The sequence below is a fragment of the Zeus faber genome (assembly GCF_960531495.2).
Source record: "Zeus faber genome assembly, chromosome: 18".
Classification (NCBI taxonomy): domain Eukaryota; kingdom Metazoa; phylum Chordata; class Actinopteri; order Zeiformes; family Zeidae; genus Zeus; species Zeus faber.
The window spans coordinates 23351401-23364061 of record NC_137210.1 but is presented as its reverse complement, the minus strand read 5'-3'; the positions used below and the strand labels follow the sequence as shown (position 1 = coordinate 23364061).

The following is a 12661-nucleotide window of genomic DNA, read 5'->3' as shown; positions in this document are numbered from 1 at the left end:
AAACAGCACCGCCCGAGCCTTCCCGAAATCCAGATGAATGGATTGACTCCAGCGGAGCCATTATTATTGCCTGTCAGAACCCGCTGGATGTGGCAAGTTTGTGACGACGTAATGAGGCTGCATCCTCCACCTTCTCAGGCCACGTAGATGTGGAGCCATGACTTGCTCTGTCTGACACGATCGAAAGGAGTTTACTGCTGAATATATGGAAGCGCCTGGGGCCCGATATGCCCAGGAAAGTCCTCATCTTTGCTGCCTCCGCCCTCTTCTGGGGCATGCTGTCCGGAATATTCTTTGCCGGTGTACCAGCCATGGCGTGTCCCAAAAGCTGTCACTGTATGGAGAAGAGCGGCTTGACAGTAGTGCAATGCATGTCTCGCAACCTGGAGAACATCCCGTCGGACCTTCCTCGCGACACCGTTGTCCTGCTCCTCGCCTCCAACCGCATCACCAAGATCCCCAACCAGGCCTTCAAGGAGCTGCACCGGCTCCAGGAGCTAGACCTGTCCCACAACAACATCGACGCGGTGGACGCCGGAGCCTTTCAGGGCGTCACGGACACTCTCCGAGTGCTGGACCTGTCCAACAACCGCATCCAGAGCGTCCCCAAAGAGGCGTTCACCCGCCTCCGGGCCAAAATCAGCCTCTCCAACAACCCGTGGCACTGCGAGTGCACGCTGCAGGAGGTGCTGAGGGAGCTGCGGCTAGACCCGGAGACCATCAACGAGGTGAGCTGCCACACGGCGGTCCAGGAGGAATACGCCGGGAAGCCCGTCATCCAGGTGCTCGACTCAGGGATCAACTTCTGCAACTTCCACCACAAGACCACGGACGTGGCAATGTTCGTCACCATGTTCGGCTGGTTCGGCATGGTGATCGGCTACGTCATCTACTACGTGAGGCACAACCAGGAGGACGCCAGGAGGCACCTGGAGTACCTCAAGTCCCTGCCCAGCAGCTCCCAGATCAGCAAGGACCTCGACACCATCAGCACTGTTCTCTAGGAGCTCCTCCCGCCGTCCGTTCACGAGGCATTGCGTGTGCTAGTCCGTGTTCGTGTTAGTACATGTGTGGAAGTGTGAAAAAGTGATTTTTGCACAATAGGTCCCCTTTACGACAAAACGGCCTATTGAGTTCTCGCGTTTTGCTTCGATCATTGCGATTGAAGTGATTTCCCAGGACACTGACTACATCACTGCCAAACACCATCCAGCGGGACGGGCCGCCACCTAAAAAGCACAAAACCAAGCCCCGACAGCCGCGGTCCTCAAGAGCAGCGCAGTCGTGCGACCTGCCACGCGACAGGATATCTGTGTCGACTCGCTGACAGATCCACAGGAAATAAAAAGCTCCTCTCCCGTCTGGAGCACGTGGGAGAGGCACCGGGTACTCTGGGATCGGGCAGGAATGAGAAACACAAAACACAAATTTGCCAGTTTGCCAGTGATTCACGCTCGCGTCGCTCATTCGAGGTGAAGGACGAGCCACCTGCTGGCGAGTGATTTAGGACGTGACGTGAACGTGCCATGTCAATTTGCATATCATATCACCCCCCGCCCCCCCCAGGGTTGAGGGTGTTTAAATGGTATTTAAAACGCTGTGAAAAAGTCTTCTCATGTATTTGAACTGTGTAACTGTAAGTCACCTCGTCTCTCACTTTTGAAACTCCGTCCATAAAATCTGACAATTCGCTTCCTGAAGGACTCCCTTCAGGTTTGAGAAATATGAAATAGAGATAAGTCATGTCCCTCCCCTCACATAAATAGGAGGACACCAACAAACCGCCCCCCCAAAAAAAAGATAAAACAGCTGAATCGACTCTCCAAAAGCCATTATATTTATTGGTAGTGGTGGTGCAGGTGCTGTGGGGTGGGGGTGGATGGAAGTTAGCTTTCTGGTCAGGACTTGTTCGTGCCCATGTGCCTCTTCTCTAGGACTCCCACACCACAGCACTCTGCTTTGGGCTGGACCATGGGTGATAAGTACATGTTCCTATATCAGGAATTTGTCTTGGTAAGGATTGGTGTGTTTGCTTGCGGACAACTAGTATAAAATAAAAAAAAATAAACTCAATTAAATTACATTGAATTATGGATGAATTAAAAATTATAATAGTTGCAATTTAATTTAAAATGATAATAAGTTACGATTAAATATAAGAAATTGCCAAATATACACCCAAAAAATACAAAAAAAAAAATCACCTAAAATGTAAAAATATACAGAATATACAAAATGTGATTCTATGCACAGGATAAAATATTTGGTATGATATATAAGGTCTATTATGATTATTACTATGTAATAATTACTTTATTACACCGTCAAAGTTTTTCGGACTGCTTTACGTCACCCCCCCCCCCCCCCCACAAAACCTTTTAAACTTCATTCTAAAAAGGTGTGAGTGGGACTTTCAGGTATTGCCTTGACCTTCATTCAATTTAGATGATGAGACAGAGCTTTTTGCAGTTGGCACCTGACACTGCTTGGCTGCTTCCAAAATGTGTTTTAGTCAACATCACAAGGCTTGTGCGTGCGTGTGTCTGTGTGCATGCAGGGGGGGGGGTATGCACCATTCAGGATTGAAGAGAGTGCCTCTTTAATTTAAATTAAAAATGACTTCAATGAAATGTCTTTAACCTGGGGTGTTTAACTTTTTGGAATTGAAGTCGAATAAAACTCTAATTCCTGATTCAAATTTAAATTCAATGTTTTGGGGCGTGGCCAACCTCATCCATTCATGACTATGGCAATTATGAAGTTCTGTATTTTGCACATAGCCCTGTTCCAAATTCAAATGCTTAAAAAAAAAAAAAAAAAAACAGGGACAAGCGCCAACGAGAAAAATCACGGAGCGAGAGCGTTTTGAAGCACATTCCTACCGTTATGATGATTGGACCAGATAAGCTTTAGGATGCGCCAGGGCCGCATCCTAAAGTCGGATTTACACCGAATCCGCACTGCGTCTGAGGTTCGCCTTCAGAAAACATCACATCCTTGACAGTGAATATGGTGACATCCAACGTTAACATCATTAATGTAACTTCAGGTCGACTCCAAAACCTGTCGCGAGAGAAATTTTGGAAAACGCATCCCGGAGCCTCGAACACACGTGGGAATTCTGCGCCACAGAGGAGGCGGCATTAATTGCTGAGGGGTGGAGCAGAACATGCAGAATCCAAACCCCCACAGGAATGAATGGACTTCCTGTTTGTTGTTGTCGTTTGTCGGAGTCAATGTAAATCTGCATAACACCCATCGAGCAGATATTGTCACATATTGTCTTTTGAACTTCTAATTTTGTCATCCGCCATGATGTGCTGCTCATTGTAAATACAACAACAACCACAACAACAACAACACAACAACAATAATACCCACACCACCACCAACAACCCCATGACTACCAACAACGGCAACACCACCACCAACAATCACAACACCAACTACAAGAGCCACAATACCACCAACAACACCACCATCAACGACACTACCACCACCAACAACCCTAAACACAACAACCACAAGACCGCGACTACCAACAACAACACTACAACTACCAACAACAGCAGCAATACCATGACTACCAACATCACCACTAACAACAACACGACAACTGCCGACAACAACACACTGACTACCAACAACAAAACCACCACAACTACCAACACCACCACCACAACTACCAACAACCCTACCACAACTACCAACAAAACCACCGCAACTAACAATACTACCAGCTACATCAACAGCACCACAACTACCAACAACAACAACAACAACAGCAGCAATACCATGACAACCAACAATAACACTACCGACAACAAAAACAGCAACACCACCACGACTACCAACAACAACATTACCAGCAACAAAAACAGCAACAACACCCCGACTACCAACACTACCAATACCCCACCAACAACACCAACACTTATGGGTGGTGTACATACTGTGTGTGTAGTTCATGTGTACAGAGTCCTAGTTTTTGGGTGTGTCAACCCCCAGCTCTATGTGTGTCTCTGTGATGGAACTTAATTAAAGGGCTCCAAGAATTCACACTCTTGGTGAATCTTTGCTCTCCCTCCCTCCCTCCCTCCCTCCCTCTCTCTCTCTCTGACATGCAGCATGTCTGTCCTGAAGAAAAGTTTATTAATGATACTTATTTTAAAACGTCGCGTGAAACGTCCTTTATTTGGTCTGGCCTTGTCTTTCGAGTCCCTTAATAACTTTAATAACCTTTTTTTACTTTCTACTTTTTAATAACCTTTTTCCTTTATTGAAAAAAAATGGCTGACTTGCGGTGGTGCATCAATAATGGCTTGGATCGTCATTTTTATTATTTTCATAAAGGATAAATAAGGAGCTATTTTACAGCTGGGCCCACCCCAAGACAAAACAAGAACTACAAAGAATGAATTATACAAAACACATTTGACAGGCGTGGTGGAGTTGTGCTTTGCTGTGATGAGTTTTCATGATGGGACAAGGAACGTCGGGGAAGTCTTGATAAATAATGGATTTTTTAATCTCGCAAGCTATTGGCCTCACAGCGAGGCTTTCGGGTTCCGGGCCTAAAACCAAAAATAAATCCAACGAGAACTTTTCCCTTGAGGCCGGGTGTGATGCAGACCTTCCGATAGTCAGCTCCTCCCCTAGGGCCGTCTCATGAAATGCGTCTGGCTTTCGCACTGTTCTGTCGGCTCCGAAACGTCTGGTGGGCGCATCCCCGGAGCCTCGTACACCTGCGGTTATCTTGGAGGCGGAGCGTATTTTCGCCTGCGGAACCCTAACCCTCCATAGGAGTTGAATCTCGGTTTGTCGTTGTCGTTGGTCGGACTCGGCGTGAAGCCTGCTTTAGAATAAGGTTTCACTTGGACTCTAGATCACGCTGTAGGTGGCGGTTTGGCATCAGGGTTTTTTGAAGGCGTTTTATTGAAGACAAACTGGGAGAGACTGTGTGCCACTAGACAGACATTTACAATCCTGACAGCCAAAGACAGTAGAAGGTCCTCATTACCAGCCCCACTGCCTCCATGAGCCATTTTTAGACCAAAAACAAAAGTATTTACGGATTTTTAGAAAAAAGGCAAGACTGTTTGCACAGTGTTGGACAATCGAAATAGCTGGGGCGTGCTCATTTGGCAATGGCGTCTGAATACAAGAAACACAAGTACAGTGAAGCCAAAGGGAGTTTGAATTCAAAAGGGGGATTAAAAGCAGCTGCCACTTACAATTAAACTAAAATTAAACATGTCAATACAATGGTGAACACAATCCCTGTCACGGTTTGGACTTTATGACATACAATGCACTCCTATCTGTTACATTCAGTGCTAAATACTACCCTTTCCCCTGCATCGAAAATGGGCTACGGTCAGTCACCTAGCGTCGCGCATTAGCATCGCCATGGCAACCGGTGATAAACAAAGCCAATTCCCACGCCCCCTTTTGCCAAGTAACCGATTTACACAAGAATGCTAAGTAATTCAGTTGAACGTTATTTATTTCACGGATTTGAATGTAGTCCCTCTCTGGGACCTCAAACAATATGCAATGAATGAAAATGACAGTAAGTTACTTTGAGAGAGTTACTTCATGTCAATGTGATGAAAAGCGACGGCTGTGAAGGTGGTGTACTTGGAATAAATAGTGACATCATGCGACCTGACTCTGGACTACAAGTTGAGTTGGACTGAGCTCAACCTCAAACTGCACTACCACTACACGGCGTTTCCCACCGGCTTACACAAAGTCAAAGAGGAGGTGAGTTTGTGTATTTCTTTTTTATATTGCGTTGAATGCGTGTCGTTAAAATTTATAATTCATCGCAGCTCTCTTGCCGGCTGAAAAGGAAGCGACCACGCCCTGCGAATGCGGCTGCATTACCACAGTCGTTTCCTTGCAAATTCATTGCGTACATCCAGGCCTCCAATGATTAAATACTTGAGCGTTAATACACCACTGGGGTCCCGATATTTTAGTCGGTGTGTGCGTACTTAGAATGTAAATGCGCATAACAAGACTGGAGCTAGCGTGAGCTAAGTGTCAGCTACACAGTCAGAGTCGGAATTTACTACCTCCCATTCGGAGATTGACACTGGAACGGCCCCTCGGGTCGGATTTCCCACTCGGAAAGTCGAAACGACCTCACCGACCCCGACCTCAAAATCCAAGATGGCTGCTCCAGGCTTAAACAACAAGTGAAAGCCGAAGTCACGGCTGCGATGTCAAATATGTTTGTTGGACGTGAAAATGTGCATGTGGGGAAAAAGCAAATTTTGCAGTATCGCCCACCCCTACTCCCAGCACCAGCGTTTCTCAAATGGGGGCACTCGTTCCCCTAGGGGCACTTGGGGGTACTGCAAGGGGTACTCAAATGTGTTAAAAAATATTGGTTTGATATAATATTTGAAAAAAATAAACACATACGACGCACATACAGTGCATCATTTATGTTAATGTCCCCCCCAATGCCAACGAAGGGGGTACTCGACTTAAAAAAGTCGGAGAACCACGGCTTTACACCAACACCACCGCCGCTCGCTCTCTATCTGGCACCACTAAAAAAAAAAAAAATAGCGGTGGACACTAAGGATGAAGTTAAAATGTAAATAGCTCGGCTTTCCCTCAACAGAGGCTTGGCCCACACTTATTTTATTTCCCCTGACGCCTTGGGCGGCACGTGCGCAGAATCCAAACCGGTTTTTGTGTTAGAAAAATGAATACGGCATTGTGATTAATTCATTGCGTTTTACTTTTTCATTGGCTTTATGGTCTTATACCGATTTATATTATGTCATAACAGCCGCAGAGAGCGGACTTGTTCAAACAGACCACTGTGTACTACAAGCCGCCCACATTAAATATTACTCAAGTGTGTGTGACAATCACAGCGTTTATTTCAACTCACACCGCTATTCCTCAGGGTTACGGCAGTTCAGTCGCTTCTATACAAATGTCAGAAAAAAAGCGAAACCTCAATCGGAGGTTTTTTCTTAAGCGAGCGCCCAAAGTCACTCAGTTCAGTGTCACGCTGAACAAAATGATGCAGCAAATCCTCCCAATTTGGAAGCTGGAACAAGAAAATGCTTTTTTTTTTTTTTTGTTTGTTTTTTACTGAAAATGCACTGGATTGTTAAAACAGTGCATTTATTTTCTGTCTGACTTTTCTATTAGGGCCACTATTTGTTTTTAATTGTAATTGGATTTTATTGCCCTTTGTAGAGATGCTTAATGACTTAAATGTCTTTTAAGACACTTGAAATATATGTCTATCTGTCTGTGTCCATCCATCCATCCATTTGTCCGTCCTTTCATCCGTCCGTCTGTCTCTCCAAATGTCTGCCTGTTTTCCTGCCTGCCAGTCTGTCTGTCTGTCTGCCTGCATATCCATCTACTGTATTCCCATCCTGCCTGTGTCAGTTTTGTGAGAAAGAAAAAAAAATAATAATAAAACTTAAAATGTGCAGGAAAATAGACTGTTGACAGATAGGTTCATGAAAATTTGAATCACCTCAATTTTGAAGAGATCACATTATAATTAGTTTTATTTATTTTTTTCCTCTTTCCAGATTTAAAGCCTGTCCTTTTTCCACTGAATTGGAAATGTACCTTTTGTGCATTCCACCCCAACGACCAAGGAAGAACAGGCCCACCACCGTACATCATCACAGAGAGCGTCACGGGCGTTATCCCAGGAGCCCACAAAGACAGGTTGGAGAATTTGCAAACGCCGGCGGAAGTTAAAAATCATTGGAAGGAACACACAGAGGAAGCGTTTAAAACCGCGACCGAAAACATCCCCTGATTTGCGCGTGCTCTCCGAGCCCCGGCGACGTCAGAAAAACACTTCACACAAACACGTTTGAAAAAAAAAACCCAAAAAGAAACATTGCTCCGTGTGGCCAAGCCGAGTGTGCCGTGCACATTTACCGCTCTGCTTTAATGGTACACTGCTGCCGAAAAGTAACAAATCGAGAGGCAAGAACGAGACGCGGGACTGTTCCTGAAAGCGGGCTGAATGTCGGTCGAGAGTCATGGCAACACCTCCAGCATTTACTGTACTCGCAGGAAACCACACACACACACACACACACACACACACACACACACACACACACACACACACACACACACACACACACACACACACACACACACACACACACACACACACACACACACACACACACACACACACACGATCCATCTTGTGAACGATGTTTTACATGTTTTATACTGGACAATAGTCTTCTGTACGTTACGTCACTTTTAAAACACACCGCCTCTGGGTTTTTAAATGAGCCTCTCAGATTTAATATGAAGAGACTAAACAATTTCTAAACAATGCCTATTGTCCTATTGGGAAAAAAAAAACAGATACCCTTCCATCCTCACCCAACCCTGTGTGGGGTTAGGGGTAACCTGGCAGAGCAGTGTGTGTGCTTTATGGCCTCGTCAGACTGTACCCGTGACCTCAGTTTGACTGTTACACCATTGGATGAGCTCCTGATTCATTTCATGTGGTGACCGATGATTGAGTTGTCATCATCCTGTAAATGACACGCTAATCAATGTTACACAGCTCGTCATCAGGATAAAGTGCTCTTTGCTTTGGAGCAGCTCTGATTCTCTCTCTTTATTCTGCAGAATACATTTTCGTGAATACTCTCGGTTTTGTTTTCCCGTAGCGGGCAGGTTAACCTCACCGACCACGCAGGAGAATTTCCACACACAAAACTGTTGTTCAAAACTCTCAGAGGTCAGAGAAAGGGAGTGAACGTGTTCCTATGAAGGGCACACGTGCCGCTGCGGAGCAACCGGTGAGTGGTTATGAAAAACGCAATTCAGCGGAAACGACGGCGGCGTTTTCTGTCTGAGTCGCGCCGGGACGTCAGAGACGTGACGGTGCGGTTAGCGGTCGGATTTCCATGGCGTTCGTCACTTACCCGCCTCCCGCTTGTGCGTCGGAGATACCTGCATATTTATTTTCTGATAACGAGGACGTTGGGAGCTATTCTCGAACAGCTCGGAGCTTTGTCCGTGTCGCGGTCCCCCTTCCGAATTTTAACGGCTTTCATCCCCTCAACATCAACCTCGCCATCGTCAGCGTCAGGTGGGGGCACTGTCATTATTTTTGGAAAATGCGCAAAAAAATAATTAAAAAAATTAAAGTTTGTGTAACGTTGTTCTGGTTAAAACAAAGTTCATCTTCATCTACTCCCGCGTTGAGGCAGCGGAGGGAACCTTCGTTTCCAAAGCCCCTCTCCCACCAGCGCTGAGCGCCGTGAATCCACGGGCAATGTCCCGTATCACCGTCATGTGGGAAAGGGAGCCGGTGTCGATGTTCCGGTGAAAGCCGTTCCGTGGATTTCCCCACTCTCCGCCGAGTATCACTTCTGGGAAAATGCCGGCACGGCCGTGAATGGCAGTGTGGGGATGGAAGCAGTAACATTGCTTTACTCATATTTGCTTTGCACAAATAGTTTCAAAATGATTTGTTTTCGAGAAAGTAAATAAAAACAGCGAGTCCGATCACAACCGCGGCGCTCTGCCCCAAAGACGAGGAACCGAAAGACGTCCAGCCTCCGCGGAGACGGGTCTTTACGTTCTTAACTGTTGTTATTTTTCTGCATTTAAATGCCGCTCAGAGCCTGGGCGCGTCTCTCACGGTGAGGGCCGCGGTGCGGGGACACCGGGTACAAGCGCCTGGTTCGCCCGCCGGCTGCACCGGGGCGCGAAGCTGGAGGGAGCGAGCGGACCGGGTGGCGTGGAGAAGGTTCCATTCTCCGGAGGCAGAGAGTGTAGGACAGGTGGAAAATGATCACGCTCATTTGATAATGTTGGTTTAGGGTTATTGCCTGAGGGGACGGAGCCCCCGTCCCGGTCGGCACAGGGAAGAGTCCGTGCGGCGGGGGCACGAGGAGCGGAGCGATGATCCATAAACCAATTCTGTTGCAGAGTGTCGCGTGAACGAGTGTAATTGGTGTAATTAATTATAGGTGATACAATTAAGTTTCATTGAATAACAATAATAAAATGTAATTATAAGATCTTAGAAAGTAAGAAGGTATTATTATTTAAGGTATTATTCCCCCTCACACTTCAATGGTAAACTGCTCATTCTAAGCTCATATCTCTCTTAACGCTTATTTACAAGTTACTGCTCAAAGCTTTAAAAGACAAAAGCAGCGTAAATCAAACCGAAAAAAAAAAAAAAAAAAAGAAACTGACAAAAAAACGCCACACAAAAGCCAGCTCCATCCTTGTCATTGTAATTATTCATAAAACATCGTAGCGACAAATTCAGCTGCTGGCCGCCCCCCCACCCCAACCACCCCGACCCTCTCCGGCCCGGAGACGCCGCCGCCAAGGTCGCCGAGTCGGGAGCGGAGATGAGTTACTGCCGGCGCCAGTCTGCCCTTGAGCCAAGGATCCCAAGTAGACGCTCCGATTCACGGTTATATATTCACATGGTGCAGTAATGCCGGTGTAAGTGATGAGGGGCTCGTGTAATATTTCATCCTCGTCACTGTTTTGAGTTTGTTTAACAGGAAATGAGGCCGTAACTAGGATCGGGGGGGGGGGGTTAGTTCGATGCGCACGGGTGAAACCAGAAAGGATGGAAGGCACGAGGCAGGAGGACGTCCGCGACCTGAACGGCCAAGCCCCAAAGCGGGAGTTCAAAAGGTGAATCGACAAACTGCAAAAACAAAAGAGGGGGAGCTGGTGAGAAATGATTCCGCGAGGGGAGGGGACGCCCCGTGTTGCCTCCATTCAGTGGGGTCTGGTGATCGAGGTTCTGGGAATGATCCAGGTCGCCACGGACGCTCCTGCCCATGATTACAACACGACAGTCGACAGATCTGGATGAAAGGCTCTGGCGTCAAAATAAAGAATTGGTCATTCTGCCCTGAAAGTCATCAACCACTGAGGTTGTGTTCACTGTTCATTATTTTTCTTTAATTCAAACGATTGCGTGTGACTGTCCAGGTGGCCCCCCCCCGAGTCAGGATTTACTATGATCCTGAGCGGCGCTATGGCCGCGTTATAAAAGGCGAGTTTACTTTGGCTTCCAGCCGCTGTTGCAGGAAGTTATATTAAGACAAGAATAAATATAGCGACGGGAAGTTATATAACCCTCGCCTTTGCTTATTATGCATGCTTATTAAAGCCGCTCAGGTATGTTTTACGAGTTCACTTTTACTTCAAACTAGGCATCAGTGATCTCGATGAGTTACTCTGAAAAAGGAAAAAACCTTGAATGGTTAATATTTGATCAGTGAGGTCATTAGTGGCCAAAGCGTCAGTCGGTACCGAAACCCACGCCGACTGAAAAAAGGCAAACATAGGTCAGAATCACGGGTAATGCAGATTTAGACAAAAAAATTACAATTAAAAAAGCTGACAAAATGTACTTTTTTTTTTTTTTTTTTTTTTTCAAAAATGCCTTTTAATTTCTACCCAACATTAATTTCTTTCTGTTTTCTATGAATTTCACAACTTTTCTCATGGTTGGGGAAGATGGACTCCACCACCAACAATGGAAGCGGCATATAGAGGAGCACAGGGATCAGGCAAATTCATTAGACGGCTGTTTCTTATCACGTGCCAGTTGAATAAATATGGTATAAATATCAAATATGGGATTTTTCTTAAACAAAATAATGTCACGGATTACCACTTTAAATGATGGGTGCAGATAATATGTTTGTGTTTTCTACATCTGCCTTTTACATCCATTTCCAGGAGTTGCTCCCAGGTACAGTTTTAGCTATTTAAGTAAGCTTTTCCTCGACTGTCTGCAGATCTAAGTACAGGGTGCGGTCGAGCGCGAGAACTTTTTTTTCTTCTGAAATTATGTGAAGTTTCTCCCCCGTGACCTCTGACCTTCCCACAGCACTCTGCTGTCAAATCACAACTCGAACAATTATCACATGGAAATCGTTCAAAATATAAATTTAGTTTCAGTTCTTAAAATATCTATAGTTCTCCAGAGCTGCACAATGCTTTCGTTGCTTTGCTTTTTGTTATTTTATTTTTTCATTTTAAATGATTATGTGATCCACATAAATAATTAAAAGCTTATTTTCTTTACTGAAGATATTGGACTATGGTTAACAATATTGTGTGGTGTACAAAAATGTAAAAAAACAAAAAAACAATATAATTCAAAACTAATATTTTTTTATTCATTATCTTATTTTTCTATACTATCTTATTATATTATTAAAATAAGACTATCTTATGCCTATGCAATCATTTCCTAGCTGTATGTAACCTTAGAAAAGTCTCCCTAAAATGTATTTTATTTGAGTTATCCTTGTTTTCAAAACTGCCTGGGAGCTCAGCAACTGGCTTTCTTGGTTCAGAATAACTTAACAACTTCTGCACTCAGACATATTTCAAACTTACCAACGCCGGGCTTTAAAAAAAAAAAAAAAGAAAAAATCAAAACACCATGATGATGCAGACGGTTGTCTGGAGCGAAACCAGAACGGATCTAAGGTGACTGTGATTTTTATCCAATACCAAGTAATACCATATATACCATATATGTTAAACCCAATTATTTTCAGAATACCTTACTTTATGTAAAACAACATTTTTACATTTTTCATCATATTGATGGCTAAAGAATAACTATCCTGGTTGTATA

The 12661-nt window shown here is 45.1% G+C and overlaps 1 protein-coding gene across 1 annotated transcript; it reads left to right on the top strand.

Moving 5' to 3' along the window:
• Window positions 1-224: 224 nt before the first annotated feature.
• Window positions 225-1004, top strand: lrrc3 (leucine rich repeat containing 3; the record flags this gene model as incomplete). Its single annotated transcript, XM_080019214.1, has 1 exon — window positions 225-1004. Exon 1 carries the CDS (start codon window positions 228-230, stop codon window positions 1002-1004), a length of 777 nt encoding a protein of 258 aa, XP_079875340.1. The 5' UTR covers window positions 225-227.
• Window positions 1005-12661: the final 11657 nt, after the last annotated feature.